This window comes from Pelobates fuscus, chromosome 1, assembly GCF_036172605.1.
Source record: "Pelobates fuscus isolate aPelFus1 chromosome 1, aPelFus1.pri, whole genome shotgun sequence".
Lineage (NCBI taxonomy): Eukaryota > Metazoa > Chordata > Amphibia > Anura > Pelobatidae > Pelobates > Pelobates fuscus.
Genome location: NC_086317.1, coordinates 355,446,834 through 355,470,002, shown reverse-complemented (window position 1 = coordinate 355,470,002; position 23,169 = coordinate 355,446,834). Strand labels below are relative to the sequence as shown.

The following is a 23,169-nucleotide window of genomic DNA, read 5'->3' as shown; positions in this document are numbered from 1 at the left end:
AAAGGGACACTATAGTCACCAGAACAACTAGAGCTTAGTGTAGTTGTTCTGAAAGTATAGTCTTCCACTGCAAGCTTTTTGCAGTGCACGTCTTTTTAGGGAAAAGGCAGTGTTTACATTACAGCCTAGGGACACCTCCAGTGGCCACTTTTCAGATGGCCACTAGAGGTGTTTCCTGGGGTAGTCCTGCACAGTGTGCAGCATTGACATGCAGTGTCTCCACCTTCAGCAGGGAGACACTGAACTTTCCTCAAAGAGATAGACTAATTCAATGCATCTCTATGAAAAGATGCTGGTTGTCCAGGGTGAAGTTTGGCTGAGATTGTCAATTTTGATGATCTCAGCCAAGGAGGCGGGGCTGAGCAAAGCACCGCTCTGGCCATACAGCATCTTCTCAGAGAGATGGATTTAATCAATGCATATGTATGGGTAAAGTTGGGCATCCCCATGCAGAGTGTGGAGACGCTGAAAGCCTGAGTGACAGCCACTGGAGGTGTTCCTAGGCAGTAATGTAAACACTGCCTTTTCTCTGAAAAGGCAGTGTTTACATGAACATGCCTGCATGGACAGGCTATACTAACCAGAACAACTACATTAAGCTATAGCTTTTCTGGTTAATATAGTGTCCCTTTAAAACAGCTCTTGACTTTTGAGCTTTTCATAAAGGTATAATCTTAATGGGAAGCTCTTTTGTGACAGTGTTAGAATTCATTATCCAATCAAAATATATACATGAAAAAGTAGGGAATAATTTTTTTAATGTAACTGCCAGTCTTTGGCCAATCGCACAGTCGATTGCTATGGCACCTTATTGGGCATTTGTAAGATTATCTATGGAAGATCCTGTGGTCTGACAGTATACTCCATAGACCCCATTTTGTGCTCTTGAACATGCTTGAGATTACAACAGTAACAATGGCTACAGAAAGATGAAATTATCATAAACTGAAGAAGCATTTGCCAATGAGAGAAAGCTTAATGCAAGAATATGGCTCTGCTTCCCTCTCAGCACAGTGCTGCTTTATACATTGTTTTAATATACTTCACCAACATTTTAAGATAACAATACAACCTACTCTTTGGATGACTAATTCAACTTCCCTAATGCTTTTTAAAAATTCAAAACCAATGTGTGTACACGTTTGTGTTAAGTATGTAAAATATTCTGATCAATACATTATAAAATGTCATCTTTAGTGAAACGGATTTCTTTTACGATTCACATTCAACATTTTGTTGGTATATATTAGTTGTAAACAACAACAGTACAATCAGAAAATACAATTACAAACACTCATTTATCTCATTGCCGACTGTGATGAGACTGACCTGCTATGCACCCCATCAAAAGTTACAGAGTTCTGCCTCTGCAGAAGAGATCGGGAGCTGGAGGACTTTGCATCTGGTAACGTTACCCTTCTCTTGGCATTGGATGGTGGGTGACTGAAAGTGTGAGCTCTTCTGCGCAACTGAGGAGAGTCTGGGTCTTCTTCTTGAAATGATTGCCAAGCAGAGGACACAGGAGATGATGGTGGAGTGGCCGGTGGTGACTCCCCAGGTGAACCGTCCTGTGAGAAGAAGAAAAATGAGGAATGTCTAACGTACAAACATTCTTAGCTCTTCGCCAAAACTTTGCAACTGGTTCTTTCTCCTCACATCCACAGAAAGTAACTGGTCAAATAAATCTCGAGTAAATATCCTACATGACCACTTGAAACCAGACTGATAAGTTTGAGTTTCAAAAAAATGAAATGAAACAGTAGGACAACATAGTACCTATTTGAACATGCTGCTTTATCAAAATAACAAACACTTCTGTTTTTTTGGTACTGAATTAAAAGCCTTTCTATCCGACTTTTTTTTCTCTTTTGCTGGTTTCCTGAACGCAAGTTTCCTGTGTTGTCAGTAGAATATCCTGGAAAACAGTCTATTATTATAGAAGCTGCAACTTCAGATCTAACAGAAGTAGAAAAACATTATGGCAAATGTGACTGCTTCTATGTTATGTCTGAGAATTAAGCACGGGAGATGTGTTCTCAGTAAATTTCAGGTTGCATACAAAACAGGAAATACTCTAGAAAAGAACATTTGATATTGGGGAAGTAGAACACTTCAACATTTATGATACAAATGAATGGCTTTTATTTTACCTCTAATTTATTTTTGTTAAATATTAGTTCAGTGTGAGAGATGTTTGTAAGACAAAACTATAATATATATTTGAATCAGCTAAGCATAAGTATGTATCTAGTAATGAAGATCCATTAATGTAAATTAATAAAAATGTTCTTAAAATAAAACAAACTCTTGGGAAATATATTACATTCACAAACAACACAATTAGATATAATATCTCCAGAATTTCATTTTAAAAATACATAACTCCTATCCTACTCCTAATCCTATCAATGGTTTGTGTGTAAGTTTTTTCATAGTTTCCCGTTTTTCCATCTGTTTCTGAAAAGGTATCCAGGCACATCTAGACACATCTATGGAGCTTTAAGCTGCATTCTAGCCTAGACACAATGTCAGTTATTCTGTACCTTGTCAGAAGTAAAACTATTGCAACGATCAAAGCTGTCCATACTGCCCAGCCGGCCTCTCATTCTGCTTGCTCCCTGTGGACAAAAGGTTTCAATGTTTTATAGCATAAAGCATAAAGTAAATAAAATGGGTGTCAGTTTATCATGAATGCGTTTGCACAGTAAGAGTTTGAAACAATTGTAATATAAATATATTGATATAAATAACTCCCACAGGAGGTAAGACACAGATAGTGATTTGGAAATTGGACAGGAGGAGAGACACAGGTGAGAGTTTGGGCAGAAGGAAGTGACAGATATTTACTAGATATTCCTCCACACACAAAAAAAGCATGCATGTATATTCTTGGCTAATTTACCCTACATTTTGCAATTCAGATTGTAATGGATTACAATTTGGTGAATAAACCCAGTGTCTTTGTATATAATGTCTAGGATGCAGACAGGGATGTGACGCAGACAGCCTGTTGCTGGGTCCATTGAGAGCAATCCCTCTATACAGTAGAATCAAAATTTAAGTAGGTTTTTTTGTGATCTACAAAATTTTCTCCTTATTTTTCTATTATCATTACCCCTTGTGATTGACATAGTGTGATGTCTTATCCTGTGATGTCACACATCTCTAATTAATGCAAATTAGCATGGCCGGTATAACCTTTCTAAGAAAGCAGGCTATAACCATAACCACTGCACCTCATTGTAGTGGTTAATACCTAGTTCCCTGTCCCTACATTCACCCTGTAGGTCCTGACAGGAATATGCATGCAGGTCTATTGGAGGAAAACATTTAAATTCCTGCTGAATACCTTAATAAATATTGTCAAATAAGTGAGTGGCATGCATCACACTGGAGCTTTGATATATGCACAGAATAACAAAAAGGAACCATAATTTGTAATCGCTGTGAGCTGTGGTGTCTGGCAGAGGGTCATCTAGTTCCATCTTCATAGTCTGCTCTGGGTCACCAATGCCAGCACAGGATGTGTTGTCATGTATTGTGCTCACCATAGATTAACTGATGTGTCACAAACCTAATTCTTTACAGTGCGCCTGCACACACAGAGATGTTGTGGACTTGGCATCTCTTATTGATGACTGGGTGGCCCTGCCTGCAATGACTATTTCTTTTGTCTAATATGGACTTTTATCCATATTTGGGTTTGGTGAGATTTTGGGTTATAATACCTCTACAGAGATAAGAGTGCATGGGTAGCATAAGGGTTATCTAGAATTAGGGAGGCTTAAAGGGGCATGCATCACTTTAAGACAACTGTCCCATTCAATAGCTTTGAATGAGACAGTTGCTTCACTCTACCGGAAGTAAAAAAAACAGGTAATTGAATATATATATATATATATATATATATATATATATTATTTTTTTTATGCTTTCCACATCCACTTCATCTAACCAATCAGTCACACTGATCTAACCAATCAGTCTCTTAACAGAATTACACATGTGCAGTTCGAGGATCTCTCCACCTTGTAAAATCCTGACAGGTGGAAAAAAGAGGTAGTCTGATCAGTGTAATTCGTGCATAACAGACTCGTGTGTTGGGTTTCTCTCCCCTGTTGTGTTAGTCTCTGCAAGGAGAATGATGAGCATGTTTCTGCACACAATGATGCCCTGTTTCTGTCATTAGTTGACTTGTCTGAAACTGAAATGGGTGGGTAAGAGGGAAGGGTTGAAAAACCTCCCCTCTATTTGAGAGGCGTGCCTAACAATGCACTCTGACAACGCTTATAAACATTTATTACATACCTTTCAATTGTTTTCTTGCTTTATTTTGGTTTGTATATTTGTTTAAATGTGTTTGCTTGCTGGTTTCAAATAATATTGTCAAGTGATGCAAATTCCTTTAATAGTGCGTACTAGGGGAATTGCATCAACCAAATGTAGGGAACACAATTGCAATTTGACCATTTGTGATTAGCAGATTTACCAAGTTTTACAAAGATTTACAAAGATTTGGCTGATTTCAACAGACAAAAAAAGGCAAATGAGTGAAAGTACAAACTAGGTTGAAATAACCAAATCTGCCTTTTATAGCCAAAAGGGTTAGGCATTTGAATGTGTTATGGCATTTAGTGAACAGATCCCAATGACTTTGTAAAAAGAGTATTTTTCAACCAAAAATAGGATGTATAACTAATACTAAGGCTCCAAAAACTAAATGAGTCAATCAACAGCAAATTCATGTTTTACTAGTAGAATATTTGTTTGCCAATAGGATAACAATTTGAATATATTTGCATTATTGGTTCCCTTATTGAATTTAAATACATATTTAAATATACAGTATAAATCATTAAAAAACATATCATAAATAGGTTCCAGTATCTAGGTTTTTAAAGAGCTACCCAATGTTGCTCTATTATTTTTTATAAATGTGCCTATTAGTGGTGGCAAGATTATCGACACTTGTAGAATAATTTCTTATTACTTTGCTATTTTTTTAGCATGTAATACGTGCAACTCAACGTATTTACTAATTAATCTGTTATGAACAGATCCCATAATCTGTCGACAACATTCTTTCCAGTGTTCCTGATAAACAGAAAATAAAATGATAAAATCTACTACTCATGCAGCTAAATTCTGCCTTTATAATATGAGCCTCTCACTCACCCTATCATTTTTCTTTTTAATCAATCTAGAACACATTGACAGTCCTGCTCTAGGTAAAAGGTAGTCAGAGACATTCAAAAATGCTTGGGTTAATTCATATATAATAATCAAGACTTCTAGTATTATGTAAGTGTGTCCTACTCTCTTTTGTTTGAAATAATTTTAAAACATTGAAACAGCTATTCAAAACAAGGCAATGTTTTCGGCGCCTTGTTTAAGCCTACCCTTGAAAAGATATTTTCCAGTGAGTTGGTCAAGGATTGCTTAGCCTTGTTTTTCAGGACATCGAGTTTGAATCTACCACTGGGAGCTGCATTCTCTGTAATTGTGCTGCTTGATAGAGTCTGGAAAGAAGCAATAAAACGATTAGCTTAAAGTGGTCAAAGCCCTCAGCAGGAGTTTCTTAATCTCTAACTCTGACAATTTGTAGAACAAAGAGGACCACTCTGCTGTGTTACATGCAAGAAAATAATTTAACCCAAGTGCTGTTCTCTCTGGAGAAGTTAATTAGATAATTTTACAGTTTTAATCAAATCACATTCTATACACTTAAAGAATGAACGCATGGTACAGGCCAACCAGATGTTCCACCCAACTCAAGTATGAAGATTATTTAACTCTCTCTTTGGTTTCTTATAAACTTTTATAAGATTATTAGTCATAACGTTATCGATGGAATATGCATCAACTTTAGATTAACTAGATCTGAGTAAGTATAAATACTTTGAAAATTCAAGCAGATACGTTTTTTGTCAGAATTCTAAGGACCGTAAAAGGAAACTATGGGTTACAAATGTTCTCCTGTTTTTTTTAAAGCGTTATATGCATATTTCATTAACAATGTTAAATAATAATGACATTTAAAAATGTACAAACCTTTAATACTCCTTTGTGCAGCACTGCTTAAAGGGACACTATAGGCACCTGAACAACTTTAGCTTAATGAAGCAGTTTTGGTGTATATAACATGCCCCTGCAGCCTCACTGCTCAATCCTCTGCCATTTAGGAGTTAAATCCCTTTGTTTATGAACCCTAGTCACACCTCCCTGCATGTGACTTGCACAGCCTTCCATAAACACTTCCTGTAAAGAGAGCCCTATTTAGGCTTTCTTTATTGCAAGTTCTGTTTAGTTAAGATTTTCTTATCCCCTGCTATGTTAATAGCTTGCTAGACCCTGCAAGAGCCTCCTGTATGTGATTCATGTTCAATTTAGAGATTGAGATACAATTATTTAAGGTAAATTACATCTGTTTAAAAGTGAAACCCGTTTTTTTTTTTCATGCAGGCTCTGTCAATCATAGCCAGGGGAGGTGTGGCTAGGGCTGCATAAACAGAAACAAATTGATTTAACTCCTAAATGACAAAGAATTGAGCAGTGAAATTGCAGGGGAATGATCTATACACTAAAACTGCTTTATTTAGCTAAATAAATTTGGGTGACTATAGTGTTCCTTTAACAAGTCTGCCACCCTAACCAGAACCCTCAACTAATCAGAAGAGACCTTATTCCATAGACTTCAGCCCAGTAGGAGTTTATCGGATAAGTGTTGCATCCCCAGAGACGTTCCATTCATAACTGAGTAGCACAGATAGCAACCATACTGAGACTGTCAACAGTTTACAAATACCCCAGCTAATGCCCATGTGTACTGATCTGAATAGCAGTCTATATGTGTGTGTGATCCATGCGTTGACCTCTTGGATGAGAGAGAGCTCATTCCAAGCTGTGTGTAGGGCCTGTGCAAGCAAAAGTTGGACAAAATTGATATCGGTAGCCTGGCACAGAGCATTCCAGCTGCCGGTCTGAGCTGAGTTGACTCGTTTCACTAGTACTTAGAGTGACCATTAAAATACATGTCAAGTGGGACATTTTCCCTTACCATCAATTTAATTGCAAACCAATCAACTATCAAAGGCAGTGCTTTAAGCCCTCCCTCAACCATAGTATTTAACAAGAATCTCTTGCAACATCAAACTCAAAATTCAGACTCTCAAAGCCATCTAGTTGGATGAATTTACATAGTTCTATTTCAAGATAATTGGAAACATAATTTCTAGAATATGGATTACATGTTTTTAAAGGAAGGTTGTTGGTTTATTATTTATTATAACTAAAAAATGCACATATCATAGATACTGTGAATATTACTTTGGAATGCAAACAAATAAGTAAATGCCTCTGTTAAGAACATTTTCTGGCTTTCTCTGGCTCAGGAGTGCAATGGTGCCCTCCCCTACCCCCACCCCACCTTGTAAGGAGTCAATCTGTTTTTTCAACCAGTTTGACTTCTTCCCTGATATTTGCCAGGAGCAGCTTCCCTCCTCCACTATTTCCTAAGGAAAGTTCTCTATCTGTTCTGTATCCCAGCAATGCAGGGCTTAATTCATTGGCTGACAGTGAACAGCTGACACTCTGAGCCAATGATTTAGCCAACACTGCAGGTCTTAGATCAGGTGAGCTAACGTAAGTAGTTGAGGCAGGGAGTGGCTTCTAAAAAAATCCAGGTAAGAAGTCAAACCATTCTAATACGGTTTGACTCCTTACAATGGGGGGGGGTGTGGGGGGAAGAGGAAACAGAAACACTGGGGTCCATAACTACTATGGTGAGATGAAGTGGTTACCGCAAGCAAGTTTTCTTTGATCAGTAACACAGCTGTACAGGTAATAAAGATATAGTGCATTCACAAATTGTACATCAAGCACAGGCTCAAGGTGACTCAAAATGTACTCAAGTTCAAAATGTGGTCTTATCAAATATAGCCTTAGCAATGAAAACTAAAGAGGACTACCGACACACACAGCAAAGGCAAGCCAAGATATTGACTGAACACTGATATTAATAGAATATGATGACTTTTTCCTTTAATGCTCTTTATTTTTTATATAATGTTTTTTTTTTTTGTCTTACTCCACGTTTGAGTAGGCAACAGATATTAGATTAACAGAGATATAGTAAATCAAGTAAATCAATATAGTAAATCAAGTATGACATTCAGGCTTGTGAGTAGAGAGTGGAGGGAGGGTTTTTATAGTTAAAGGTATGTGGACCTAATCTGTAAGGTTCCAAAAGTGTTGAACCTTATATAAGGTAACCCCCACCCATATTATAACCAGTGCCAGTTTCATGTGAACTATAAAGTGTGGGAAAAGGGGGGGGAATCTTCTCAGGAATTATGCACCCTCGGGATAAGTATATCTGTAGTGTCCAGGTCGGGGTATGTTAGCACCCCATTGAGCTATACAGCAGTTATACAGTTGTTTCATTTTGCAGAGGGCTAAAAAGAGGGAGCTCAGCAACAGAGAAAAAGGAAGAAAAATAAAAATAAGAGACTAAAACAGTATAACTGTCGGTACGTAACCAAGTTTGTGTGGTCTCAGATAGTTCTTCTGACTTGTTAATGGAGATACTGTGATGAAAGCAACTTCGCCACTGGTTTTTGGAGAGGACGACTTGCTAGCCTCTTACCCAGTGACTATAATTTATTTTGGCTGAGAGACATTAATTGTGCCTATTGGTACTTTGCACAATGTTCTTCAAACTTTGGAAGTAGTTGAAGTGGCACTTCGGATACAGCCGAAGTGTCGAAGTAGTCGAAGTGGCCGCCATTTGACATTCAAACACTTGGTGGAGGCCATCTTGTCCGCATGGACCCAAAACCGCACATAGACTTCAGGGGGACTTAGCCACGAATGCCTTGAACTATTTTCGGCATGAAAATCTTGTGGTTTCCTTGATTGGTTTACGTCCCTTGTGTCCCTGTCCTCCATCATTTCCAGTGGGTGTGCCTCTGGCCTGAAAAACTGTACAAAAATCTGTGCCATTAAACCTTCTGTTCCTGTTTGACCCTCAACACGTAGTCTTGTCTCGTGATTGGAGGGGAACTGCTATAATCACACTGGGGTTGCTATACTCTGTCATCCCTTAGCTCTTTTAAGAGCTGTTCCTGTTATGCTCTCCTGGAGCAGAGGCCTCCCCCACACGAATAATTTAATCCCTTTGCTTCCACTTTTTGAAGCTCCATCACCAGCAGCGTTCGTTGGACATCAGTATTGGGGCTAATGTCAATTTCGGAAATATATCGACGTACAGAATGTCATTTATTGGCTGAGAGTGCTCAGCTTATGCTCCCAGCCAATGAATGAGCAGAGCAGGATTGGCATCTGCCTTCTGCAGCTTTAAGTACATTTCATTAGTATATAAATGTATATAAATGGATTTGGCCGCTATTGTGGGAGTGACATGGCTTGCTTTGTTCTGCACTTGACATATCATTGTGTTCCTATTCGTTCAGTTCTCTGTCTTGCTCTGGATGTGTGTATTGCAGTGAGTTGTCGCGTTACATTTACACGCACATGCGGTTAAATAATACTAGACCAATGTGGCATGATTTAATTAATCGTGAATTTGACATTCACTGTATATTGTTCACATTTGAATGTAAAATGTCAGTTGTCTTTTTTGCAGTATGCTTCTTTGCATCATTAAATCTCTCAAACTCCAAGCTCCAAAAAAACAAACAAACAAAAAAAACAATTATAAAATTACTGAAGCTTCTACCAGTATGCCCTTTTCAAAACACCTACTCACAGCATAACTGCCCCACATGTTACACTATGAAAAGGAACTGGGCAAATTATTTTCTCAATGTTTCTTCAAAGATGCACAACATTCATTATACTGAGTAACCAATGAAAATATTTAGTTGCAGGTATCTAGTACCTCATAGGATATTTCACATCTACCCAAAAGTGTCTATCCAATGTTGGAGGGCCTGCAAACCCACTAGTGCCATGCTCTATATTTGGTGGGACTGCCAACACATTATTCAACTATGGCATAAAATTGCTTCTTTTATCTGGAGCCCAACATAAATAGCTCTTTATCCATGTAGCATTTCTATTTTACTTTTTACCTTCCATACCATTCAAAGCAGTTTATCCTCCTACACATTCTGGTAGAGAAGTCAAAAGCAACTCCAGCGTCTGCACTCATTTTATACACTCTTGCCCCAAACAGCCTATATGAACAAATGTTGCACAGACTTTTGGGAACTACAAAGTTTGGCTACTCGATTACTTGATACATGAGCTTAAATCCTTTAATTGAAACCATCAAATCCTAGCTCCCATGAGAGTCCATGTGAGTAAATTATACACAGGAAGCACAATAAAAGGGATATGTGTTAGTAGCAGCTTGAAGGCTATAGAGAAAACAATTCTACATATACTTGGGTGGGATTCATAAAGACCTTGCTTAGAGGACATGAACTGATGTAATTAGATAAGCTGGAAAAGGTCCAAAATACTATCTCTTGCATACATTGAAATATGGTTTGCAGAGGCACTATGTCAAGATCACGTTCAGTCACAAGCAGACAGGAAATGTTCTGATTCATCACTAAAAGGACCTTTGAGGTAATTTATCCCAAACATGAAAAAAAAAAAAAACACAACCATCAGCTAGAGAAGTATAAGCTTGTAGATTAAGTCAGAAACTACTAAATGCTGATAAACATAAATTCTAATTGAAATCTGTTTTATTTTGATTTATTTTGATTACTTGAATCATATGTCAACACACCAGAGACCAGCTGCATGCTGAAAGACATGTTCTCATCCAGTTCTGCTACTTTCCATCCCCACGCTGCCCTTCCTATTGTGATTTTATACCCACTTCCTCTAGAGCAGGGGTAGGCAACCTTTTAGCAGCACTGTGCCGATATAGGATTGTGATGTCCCATAGCGTGCCGATCCTCAGGCCCGTCGCTACCAGGCAAGCAAACCAAGCAATTGCTTGGGGCCCCGAGCTGGCCTGGGCCCCCAAGCAGGGCCGGCGCTTCCTATAAGGCTGCAGCTGCCTGAGGAGAAGGGGAGATGAGGAGAACACGTGAAGGGGGGGTGAGGAGAAGGGGAGATTAGGAGAACACAGGGAGTGGGAGATGAGGAGAAAACAGGGGGGGTGAGGAGAAGGGGAGATGAGGAGAACACGTGGGGGGGTTAGGAGAAGGGGAGATGAGGAGAACACGGGGGGGTGAGGAGAAGGGGAGATGAGGAGAACACAGGGAGTGGGAGGTGAGGAGAAGGGGAGATGAGGAGAACACGAGGGGGGGTGAGGAGAAGGGGAAATGAGGAGAACACGTGGGGGGGTGAGGAGAAAGGGAGATAAGGAGAACATGTGGGGGGGTGAGGAGAAGGGGAGATGAGGAGAACACAGGGAGTGGGAGGTGAGGAGAAGGGGAGATGAGGAGAACACGGGGGGGTGAGGAGAAGGGGAGGTGAGGAGAACACAGGGAGGGGGTGAGGAGAAGGGGAGGTGAGGAGAACACAGGGAGGGGGTGAGGAGAACACCGGGAGGGGAAGGTGAGTAAAGGGGAGATGAGGAGAACACAGGGAGGGGGGGTGAGGAGAAGGGGAGATTAGGAGAACACAGGGAGGGGTAGGTGAGGAGAACACAGGGAGGGGGAGGTGAGGAGAAGGGGAGATGAGGAGAACATGTGCGTGTATGAGCTATTATATTGTATATGTTCATTAGTAGTTTATGGTATCGTGTATGATACATATGGATGTGGGCTGTGTATGAGGGCTGCTTGTGGAATTGTGTGTGTGGGTGGATATGTCACATTGTGTGTTTGGTAGTGTGTGGGGGCTGTTTGGGGTTTTGCATGTGAGAGGCTGCATGTGAAATTGCGTGCATGTATGTGGATTGTTAGTGGTGTTGCGTTTGTGGGGATTGTGTGTATGTTTGTGTGTGGGCTGTTCGTATTATTTGAATGAGGGGAGGCTTATTCTGCAGGTCTGTGTATATCTAGCAGTGTGGGTGGCTTCCCTGGGTTCCAGTGGGGACCAGCCTGGGCAGGTACAGGTCAAGGACAGGAGCTGCAACATCAGCTGTGGGCTGCCCTACTACAGTGTGGATTTCCATTCACAAGTGCTGGGAGGAAGTGATCTGAGATCACTTACTCTATATGCTGCAATACATAAATTGAGGATTGTCCTTAACTACCTCTTTGTATTAGCAGATATCTGAAGTTTCACTGAGACTCCTGAGAGGCCAGACCCTGTTTGGCTCTAGCAGCCTTGAGTGCCGTGGAAAGACACCTCGAGTGCCGTGCATGGCACTAGTGCCGTAGGTTGCCTACCCCTGCTCTAGAGTGTAAGCTCTTTTGATCAATGACCTCATTAACCTACTGTTCCTGTAACAATTTGTAATTGTCAAATATACTGATAACTGGCCTCCTTTATAATATTGTAAAGGGGTGCAGAATAAAATGGAGCTATATAAATACCATATAAATGCCAAAATATAAGTAAAGATAACATAAAGCACAATATTGAAGCATGAAACAAATGTTAATAAATATCAACTGCTGAAACAATTACAACATGTTAAGCAAACAGGTTTTCTATGCTTTAAGATAAGTGTAAATATCATTTATTCCTTTCACAATTTTTAGAAATCAGCCTACCAGGCCTTGATCTTAATGACAGAAGGAGAGAGTGACAAACGGACATTAATAATTTTAGAAAATCTAGCTAATCAGAGGAGTGGAACAAAGGACAGAGAACCTTATGTGGGGTTGATGTTGTAAAGGCAGAAATAGCACTAGGACCACAAAAATGTTTGCTTTATTAAAAATACATGAATAAATCATGGGTACTGCATAATTAAATGTACTGTGCATTACATATCTATGTAATATATATGTACTGTATCTCTAATCTAAAAGAGCAAAATGCATGGTAGGTTAGTGTATCTTCCCATATGGTTTGCCGAGCAGCATTAATACAACCAGAATATTTCTATAGGAAGATACATTGTGCCTTCAGCAGAATACCTAACATCCCTTTGTATTCATTATTAGTAGACAAAAAGGAAATGTATTCTATAAAGGTGTACATTACTTACTTTTATCATCTTTGCGCTAATAATTCAGTAAGAAGTATCAAAAACATTTGAGTCACCTGAACTCCGATCCAGGCTGAACACATTTTTATCTCTGGACTGTACATGCAAAATGTATAGATTGAGAAATATCTTTGTCAAATAAATGTTGCCTTGTGTTCATAAGCAAACACTGAGCTGCTCACCAGAACAATCACAACACAGATCAAACACTGCTTTAAAAAGATGACCACGTATACACTGTATATACTGTGGATTTGGGTACTACTTAATGTAGGGGGATTATTTTAAAATATTTGTCACTTCAAATATATGGTTTGTAAATATCCCCAAACGTTGAGGGAATATGTGGTTATCAGCTTGTAAACTAATGAGGCTGTGGGCTAACAGCATTATGAAACCAGGATACTCTACTAGTCTACAAATAAAACATAAATATAAAATAGTATGAAATGTAAAATGGACCATGCAGTATTTTGCAAGAATTGGGAATTTATGTGCAGTGTGTTTAATTAGAACTTAATTTTGGTTCTCTAGTCAACTTTCCCTTTAAGGAGAATTTTATTAAACAGGGAAGAGTACTAATTATGTAAAAGAGGAATGAGTAATAGCAGCTGTAACTAATTAATCAATGTACTGTTTTCCAAGGAAGAGACAGTTACAACTGAGTTTAATTTTGTAAATAATGCCAAATGCAAGGGTAGTAAGTGTAAGGTCCAGGAGAAGCAGATGTTACATCACTCAAAGTATTAAAACTGGAGTCACATTTGTGTCACTGAAATACTTTGCAACTGAGATACCAGGGCAAGGCTTTTTTTTTTTTTTTTTAAAGTAAATATTCCAAACCCATTACAGTGCAGGGTTTTCTTGTTGTCACCGTTTAAAGCAGCACTGTCATGCCGAACTTACCTTTCTTTAATTGATTCATCTTCTCTCCCTCTGTCTGGATCTGTTCTTCATTCCTTCCTGTCTGCTCTAGTTTTCTTTAAAACATAAGACAAAGTAGGGACTACCTATTGTCCCCCCCCCCCACCCCTCCCCACCCCCACGAGCAGCGAGTGGGGGCCCTAAATAACAATAAGGGGGGTGGGCGGGGACATCTATTGTCCTCCCCCCGGTCCCCACCCCTGAGAGGCAGGTGGGGGCCCTAAATTACAATGGGAGGGGGGAGGGGGACACCTATTGTCCTCCCCCTTGACCCCCACCCATGAGTGGGGGTTTAAGTGTAAATACCCCCCTTTGTGACTAGGGGTCCCCAAGCCCCTAGTTACCCCCCACACCCCAAAAAAATTTATAAAGACTTACCTACCCTCCTCACCCTAAATATAGTGAGGGGGGACCACAAAACTAAATCCCTGTAAATAAAATATAACTTACCGTATATACTCGAGTATAAGCCGACCCGAATATAAGCCGAGGCCCCTAATTTTTCCCCAAAAAACTGGGAAAACTTATTGACTCGAGTATAAGACTAGGGTGGGAAATGCAGCAGCTACTGGTAAATTTCTAAATAAAATTAGATCCTAAAAAAAATATATTAATTGAATATTTATTTACAGTGTGTGTATAATGAATGCAGTGTGTGCGTATGAGTGCAGCGTGTGTGCGTATGAGTGCAGCGTGTGTGCGTATGAGTGCAGCGTGTGTGCGTATGAGTGCAGCGTGTGTGTGTATGAGTGCAGCGTGTGTGTGTATGAGTGCAGCGTGTGTATGAGTGCAGTGTGTGTGTGTATGAGTGCAGTGTGTGTATGAATGCAGTGTGTGTATGAATGCAGTGTGTGTATGAATGCAGTGTATGAATGCAGTGTGTGCAGGGCCGGTGCAAGGATATTTGCCCCCCCCCCATATGTCCTGACCTCCCCTCCTCCTCCCTCAGTGGTCCTTACCTCCCCACCCCCGTGTTCCTTCACCCCCCTCCCCCAGTGGTCCTGACTCACCCCTCCCCTAGTGGTCCTTACTTCCCCCTCCCCTCCCCTAGTGGTCCTTATTTCCCCCTCCCCTCCCCTAGTGGTCCTTATCCCCCCCTCCCTCCCCTAGTGGTCCTTATCCCCCCCTCCCTCCCATAGTGGTCCTTATCCCCCCCTCCCTTCCTCCCATAGTGGTCCTTATCCCCCCCTCCCTCCCATAGTGTTCCTTTTCTCCCCCCCTCCCTCCCATAGTGGTCCTTATCCCACCCCCCTGCCTCCGATAGTGGTCCTTATCCCCCCCTCCCTTCCATAGTGGTATAGTGGTCCTTATCCCCCCCCTCCCTCCCATAGTGGTCCTTATCCCCCCCCTCCCTCCCATAGTGGTCCTTATCCCCCCCCTCCCTCCCATAGCGGTCCTTATACCCCCCTCCCTCCCATAGTGGTCCTTATCCCACCCCCTCCCTCCAATAGTGGTCCTTATCCCCCCCCTCCCTCCAATAGTGGTCCTTATACCCCCCCTCCCTCCCATAGTGGTCCTTATCCCCCCCCTCCCTCCCATAGTGGTCCTTATCCCCCCCCCTCCCTCCCATAGTGGTCCTTATCCCCCCCCTCCCTCCCATAGCGGTCCTTATACCCCCCTCCCTCCCATAGTGGTCCTTATCCCACCCCCTCCCTCCAATAGTGGTCCTTATCCCCCCCCTCCCTCCAATAGTGGTCCTTATACCCCCCCTCCCTCCCATAGTGGTCCTTATCCCACCCCCTCCCTCCCATAGTGGTCCTTATACCCCCCCCTCCCACAGTGGTCCTTATACCCCCTTTTTTTAATTATTTTTTTTATTATTATTTTTTTTTTTATTATTATTTCTTATTTTATTTTTTTTTCGTCCCCCCTCCCTGCTTGATACATGGCAGGGAGGGGGGCTCTCCTTCCCTGGTGGTCCAGTGGCAGTTCAGTGGGGGGAGAGGGGGGCTGGCAGAGCTGTACTTACCTGTTCTGCAGCTCCTGTCAGCTCTCTCCTCCTCTGCGCCGTCCGTGCAGCTCCTTCTGTCAGCTCACAGTGTAAGTCTCGCGAGAGCCGCGGCTCTCGCGAGACTTACACTGGGAGCTGACCGAGGTGCTGAACGGACGGCGCGGAGGAGGAGAGAGCTGACAGGAGCTGCAGAACAGGTAAGTACAGCTCTGCCAGCCCCCCTCTCCCCCGGTCTGTATTATGGCAATGCAAATTGCCATAATACAGACTCTGACTCGAGTATAAGCCGAGTTGGGGTTTTTCAGCCCAAAAAATGGGCTGAAAAACTCGGCTTATACTCGAGTATATACGGTACTATTTGATGTCTTCTTTTTTCTAAAATCTTCTTTTTTCAGTCCCAAAAAAGGTGAAATAAAAATCCATAATACTCGTCGAACTTTGAAAATAAAAAATAAAAAAACCCAAGGGCAAAAAATAAAAACAGACGAAAAAGAAAATCAACGCTAGAAAAGTAATCCATCTTCACTCATGGAGGGCACCATGCAGACTGAGATCCGCAGGGTGGGGAAAGGCCTTCCCACGCTTAGAGCACTCTGATTGGTTGATTCCAGTTAAGTCTCTACATTTACCTGTCACAGCACTCTGATTGGTTGGCTTGAAATCAGTGTTAGGAGTCAAATTACACAGCATGGGAAAATTCCAAAGAACTTTCCCACACTGTGTAATATGACACCAAGCACTCCGATTAGTTGGATTTCAAGCCAAAAAATCAGAGTGCCGTGACAGGTAAATGTAGACTTACCTGTCAGTCTCTTCATTTACCTGTGAGAGCACTCTTTTTGCACACAGGTTTTTTATTTTATTTTCAAAATTCGATGGGTATTATGGATTTCTATTTGGCATTTTTGGGGATTTTATAAAAAAGAAGAAATCAATTGGTAAGTTATTTTTTATTTACAGGGATTTAGTTTTATTGTTCCTCCCTCACTATTTTGTGGGTGCAGGGGGGGTGACTAGGGGTGTGTGAACCCTTAGTCACCTGGGGGGGTATTTACCCAGCACTCAGGGGTAGGGGCCTGGGGGGGGAGGACAATAGGTCCACCCCCCTTATACATTTAGGGCCCCCACCCGGTGCTCATGGGTGGGGGCCAGGGGGGAAGACAATAGGTCCTTCCCCTTATTGTTATTTAGGGCCCCACCTGCCACTCAGGGGTGGGTGCCAGGGGGATGACACTAGGTCCACCCCCCATTTTCATTTAGGGTCCCCACCCACTGCTCAGGGGTGGGGACCAGGGGGAGGACAATAGGTCCCCCAACCCCCATTTCCATTTAGGGCCCTCACCCGCCACTCATGGGTGATGGGTTTGGGCCAAGGGGGACCCTATGTCCCCCGTTTACTTTTATAGCCCTCACTCGCGGGGCACGGGTGGGGGCTCAGGGGGAACACTATGTTCCCCCTGCTAGGTAATAGATGTTGGGGGAGGGAGGCTTTTTTCTTTTTTACAACAGTGAGCAACCACTGTTTAGTAGACATGCCCCTACTCACGGCATAGCGAGTAGGGGAATTCGGGAGATTTGAATCTCCCTTATGCTATTATGGGGGTAATATTGACCCCCATAGAGTGAGGGAGGACAAGGGGGGCTTAGCTGAGCTCCCCGCCACTTCTATTTTTACATATTCCAAGGATGGAGCTGCGCGTCGGTAAAATAAAGGGGTCTTCGTTAATTCGTTTGAAATCTCTATTCATTTATTTGTCTTTCTGATGAATGAATAGATGAAATTCCCATAGAATGCCCAAGTATTTAACTGGGCATGCGTGGGAATTTTCACAGCACTATCTAGTGTGGGCAGATGACGTGTCCCTCAGGGACTTCATCTACCCACAGAAAGATGGCGACGCCCAGGACCTAGGTCCGGGCACAAAATAAAGATGCAAAAATAGGTAATATGGGGGGCTTAGGGGCATTTGGGGGTGACTAGGGAGACAATTAGATGTAGTGGAGTCGGGGGGGGGAGGGGGGTTAAAAAAAACTGGATTCAGCCATGACAGTGCCGCTTTAATGGGCTGGAGAACAATCTTTTATAATCTGTGTTCAATTCATAAAGGCATGCTTTCAAACAGCTTTAGGATGAAAAAAATCTTACTTTATGGCACAAATCCTCCCAGCACTGTTTGTCTTTACTATCACAATGTCTCTATTTTCTAGGAGCTCATAGATTTGTATAAGTGAATAACAAAGTTCCAAATAAAAAATACACACATCAATGCATTAAGTCCTCAATTCAATATATTGTTTAGATAAGCTTTTCAAATTTTTGTTAATATTTTAAACTTGTAAAATGATATTTAAACAAGTATGGAAATATAAAAAAATATATATCATGTACAGAACATATGTTAAAATATTTATCAAAATAATAAATCGTTGGAAACGCCGATCCAAAACTATTAAATCTAGGTCTATATGCGGTAATGAATTACTTTGTGTAAATAAAAGATTTCCTTATTTTTTTGAAATAACAGTTACCAGTTACAAAGATATCTGTAAATAGTTAATGAAGTCACGCACAACATTCTTGAAATGACTTACTGGCTGCATTTCTCCTATGTGAACATGGGTTTTTTGTTTGGCCTCGCAAAGCTGCCTCAGATGAAGGATGGCCAGTTCATTTTCCTCTTGATCACTGACTGCCTTCATTTTCTAACAAGCAAATGAAAAGTTTTAGTTAGGTACATGAATACGCAAAAAAAAAAAAAAAAGGGGGGTCTCAAAACACATTCAAACTGGTGTCCTTGTCATTCAAGTTCTACCTCCTTCTTGCAGAGACTGCAGTGGGTTAATGGAAGGAGTGAGTAGGAGCCTCCACAGCCATCATGTGGCTATAGAACTGACATTTACATGAAGTGGATAAGTGTCAATACCACTAAGAATCTCTGCTTTGTTTATTTTATTTTTTCTACTTGCAAGCTCAATGCACCCACGTGAGAGCTAACAAACTCATTGACTATTTTATACAAAGACACTAATTGAAATTTAAAAAGCCACATGTGTTGGAAATTAACCATTAATTGACATATTAACCTTTGTGTATCACCTTGTGTGTCTGTAACAAGGCCAAATATTCACGGGTATGTAAACTTTTCATTCTGACCATTTGGGTGATTATGATTTCAAAAAGGGACCAAACAACTATGTGATAATAAATGGCTTCATGATCACTATCCTTCAATAAAAGATCAGTCATATTTCAAAATCAATGTAAAAACTTTCCAATTTCTGCCAGGGTATGCAAACTTTTGAGCACAACTGTACATAATGAGAGTACTCAGTTATTTGCAGTGAGTGCAGAAGCCTAGAAATCGGGATAAACACGTCTATACCAACCCTACCTGGACACGTTCAAAGATATCTGCTTGTTCATTATCTGACAACATCGACAGTTGCCTCTGTATAACAAGCTTGGCTCTTGGTGGGTAAAGACCTGGAGGAAAAAATGAAAATGGAATCACATTTTACAAATACCATACTTCAGGAATATTTCAAAAAAATTGTGGGAGATTAAACATTTGCAGTATGTAATGTATCACAACTCCACATTTATGCAGAGTATCACAACTCCACATTTATGCAGAGTATCACAACTCCACATTTATGCAGAGTATCACAACTCCACATTTATGCAGAGTATCACAACTCCACATTTATGCAGAGTATCACAACTCCACATTTATGGTAGTTATATATATATATATATATATATATATATATATATATATATATATATATATATTATATTTATATATATATATTACTAGGCACAAATGAAAATTTCAAAAGAGAAAGTACATACTTATGTGTGTAAGTCAGATGACTAGTGTGTTCTATGTCAATGTGGGTGTATAATGGAATTTGCGTGTGTGCAAACTATATGTATTTGTTTGTGTGCAAATTGTCAGCACATTTCTGCATCTCCAAGCCAAATATGCTTTAATTTAAGCTTCCTTTACATCACTGTTCTTTTGCCCCACCACCCCCTCCCATATTTGCATCTCAACATCTATGCAACATGCTCCCTGATTTAAACTCCCCATAATTTAAACTCTGGGGTGATAACAAATAAAACAAGGACACCTAACACAGCTCAATGTCTGGGCCCCCAGGGACCACCCCCAAGTCCTTCCATATGGCCGCCCCTTAATCTGCCTACAGTTACCGCCTCCGAGTCTGCCCACAATGATGCAGTGTGTATAGAGTGGATGCAGAGTGTGTAAGTGGATGTGGTGTGTGTGTATTGGATACAGTGTGTGTGCTGCATGCAGGGTATGTGTGAATAAATATGTGGGGTATGATAGGGGCTGCATTCTGTTTGTTTTTTGTTTTTGTTTTTTCAATTTCAATTTCTTTTTATTATCAATGTATACACATCTTATTCCCCCCTCCATATCTCTTATCTGTGACCGGGAGAGGATGGCATTACACTCTCTGGTGGTTAGGTGGCATTGTGCAGGCTGCCAGGTCCCACAATGCTTTTCCAGCTGGTGATCTACAATTCAGGGTTTTAGAAAGCACTGAGCAGTGTTTGTGTGTTTGAATGTAAGCATAGTTTTATATGAAGTATGTTTGTGTGAATGGTGGCTTTTGAATGCAGGCGTATATTTATGTGTAGTGTATACACTGCCACACACTGATAAACACATACTCATACACTGATACACATACACAGACACACACACACCAACACACACTGGCACATTCACACATAGATACATACATTGACATATACACAAACTGACACACAAATTTCATCATTTCATCATACTTTGTCTGAAGGAGGGTAACTTGCTGGCGGAGGATGATTTGTGTGCACCCTGCAGCTGCAGCTCACTCCTATCTCCCACCATGCTGCCTTGCTGTTCCTACTCCCCACATGGTCACACTCTCTCTCTCTCTTGGAGGATGTGAAAGACTGTCATATAATCCGTAACGGACGATATTACAGGAGTCAAGTCGCACTATAAATGTGCCCTGGTGCCTGACCGGGCCCCTTTTTTTTTCGCACCCATTCGGTGGCCCCAGCCTGCGATCCCCGGTGTAGTTGCGAGAGATCCAGCAACCCCAGAGATCATTTTTTCTGCCTTGTCAGTAAGAGGCAACTACAATGCACAGTCATTGCATGACATCATGCAGTGTCTTGACTCTGTCCTGAGTAGTCAAGTCACGTGGAGAAGTGGAGCTGCTTATTAAACACACCTCCTATTTCATAAAAGCGTTTTTCCCAATCAACTCACTAGCGGGTTACAAAGTGCCAGGCCACTCCGCACCACCCGCAATCCATCAATATGAAACAGACCATGTTCTACAACCTTGTGGCTGTAAGTAATGGCACGTGCGCACTAGGTTTACAATGCTAGATTTAGTGAATATACCCAAAATTTGTTCAGACTATGTACTAACTAAGCAGTTCCTGAAACATGTGTTTGTAGCTCACTGCTACTTTGTTCTTGTTTTTCACCTGTTTATTTTAAGTGCCAATTATGTGAACATATTCCCAGGGCACTGCTTTATTTATTATTTCAGCAGCAACTCAAAGATCAAGCATTTGACAACAATAGTCGCTTAGAGCTATGCTTCTCTTACTTAATGGGAACCACTGTAAAAATAAATATTGTGCAGTATATTAGAAGGGCCAGACTTTCTCAAGAAAGGAGAACTAAGAGTGGAGCAAATCAACATACCCAAAAAAGATGTAGGAGATAATGCTAAGTACATTGGCAATATTTTAAGCATATCAAAACTGTAACATACAAAATATTAAAATTTTTACAATAGGTAATTCTGGTTGCTAAAGAACCTTTCTTATACCACAAACAAGGTTGGCCTCGGAGAAAACGTAATTTATATACAATGCAGTCCAATAGGAGAGGGCGAGTACGAGAGGTGGGCATGATGTGTCACGACCAATCACATGCAAGCTCCCCTATAGTGGGCGTGTCAGTTCAGTGCCCCTCCAGGGCAACCTAGAGGCAAAGTGCTGTTGAAGTGCTCTCACAGGGGAGACATGCCTTACATTTACCACAAGATTGTATTGTATGTATGTGGGAAGGCTGTCTGTGGTACTGAATGTGTAGATAGGCTGCTTGTTGTAGTTGTGTGTGTGTGCGGGAGAGCAAAGGCTACTTTTATGCTGGATGCAAAAATCTAAATTGAAACAAGCATAATAACTTTCAAAAAAACCTTATGCTCAACCTGCTTAATTATCTGTCATTAGGGGTTTACTTTTTCACTTTTGTTTATGTAGCCCTAGCCACACGCCCCCTGGCTGTGACTGGATCAGCCTGCACAGAAACAAAAAAGTTTCATTTTCAATCAGTTGTTAACTTACTTTGAAACTTTAATTACATACAGGAGGCTCCTGCAGGGCGTAGCATTTTTTTCACAGAGCAGGAGGTAAGAAATTATAAATTAGTGTAAATATTAGATGACTGTACAGGAAATGTTTAGGAAGGCTGTGTAAGTCACATGCAGTGAGTTGTGACTGGGGATGTATAAACAATGTGATTTAACTCCTAAATGGCAGAGAATTGAGCAGTGAGACTGCAGGGGCATGATCAATACACTAAAACTACTTTATTAAGCTAAAGTTGTTTTGGTGACGATAACCTCCAGTTATCAGAACAGATTGAATTGTGAAGCAGAAACTAAGTATTAGTAATTGAAGGGTCTAGATTCTTTTTTTTTTTCTTTTTTTTTTTTGGAAGTTTGTGTTTTGAGATAGCAGAGAATAAATGCATATTTACAAAAGACCATAGCAAATTAAGGAAGTGTCTAGATTCTTGCATTCACAGTACATACCTTCGATTCTTTCACAGAGTTTGTGTAATGCATGCATGGGGCAAGCCTCACACAGCTTCACCTGAGTCTTGGCATTCTGGAGGGCAGCAGCAGTGCTGAATGCTTGCTTCAGAGTAAGCATGACTTCATCAACCTAAAAATAAAACATCAATAAAGAAAAGTGCATGTTATACAGACTTTTGGGATGGGTTTAATGCAACTCTAAGAGGAGATGCTAATTGGTGCAGAGCGATAGCCTCCCAATGCTTTCCTACAGAAAAGAATTGGATTAGCTGAGATCATCAAGACTGATTATCTCAGCCAAGGAGACGGGCCCTGTCGCAGCGGAACTGGCAAGATGTGACAATAAAATTGA

The 23,169-nt window shown here is 40.9% G+C and overlaps 1 protein-coding gene across 2 annotated transcripts in view; it reads right to left on the bottom strand.

The window, feature by feature from the left end:
* Nucleotides 1–23,169, bottom strand: part of TBC1D4 (TBC1 domain family member 4) — a 173,517-nt gene that overhangs the window by 26,732 nt on the left and 123,616 nt on the right. For both annotated transcript variants that reach the window (XM_063425922.1, XM_063425927.1), the window contains exons 5-10: nucleotides 22,815–22,947; nucleotides 19,352–19,443; nucleotides 18,552–18,662; nucleotides 5,400–5,519; nucleotides 2,544–2,618; nucleotides 1,330–1,568 (exon numbers count right to left, since the gene is read on the bottom strand). In XM_063425922.1, coding sequence (XP_063281992.1) covers nucleotides 1,330–1,568; nucleotides 2,544–2,618; nucleotides 5,400–5,519; nucleotides 18,552–18,662; nucleotides 19,352–19,443; nucleotides 22,815–22,947 — 770 coding nt within the window. The remainder of the gene's footprint in view (nucleotides 1–1,329; nucleotides 1,569–2,543; nucleotides 2,619–5,399; nucleotides 5,520–18,551; nucleotides 18,663–19,351; nucleotides 19,444–22,814; nucleotides 22,948–23,169) is intronic.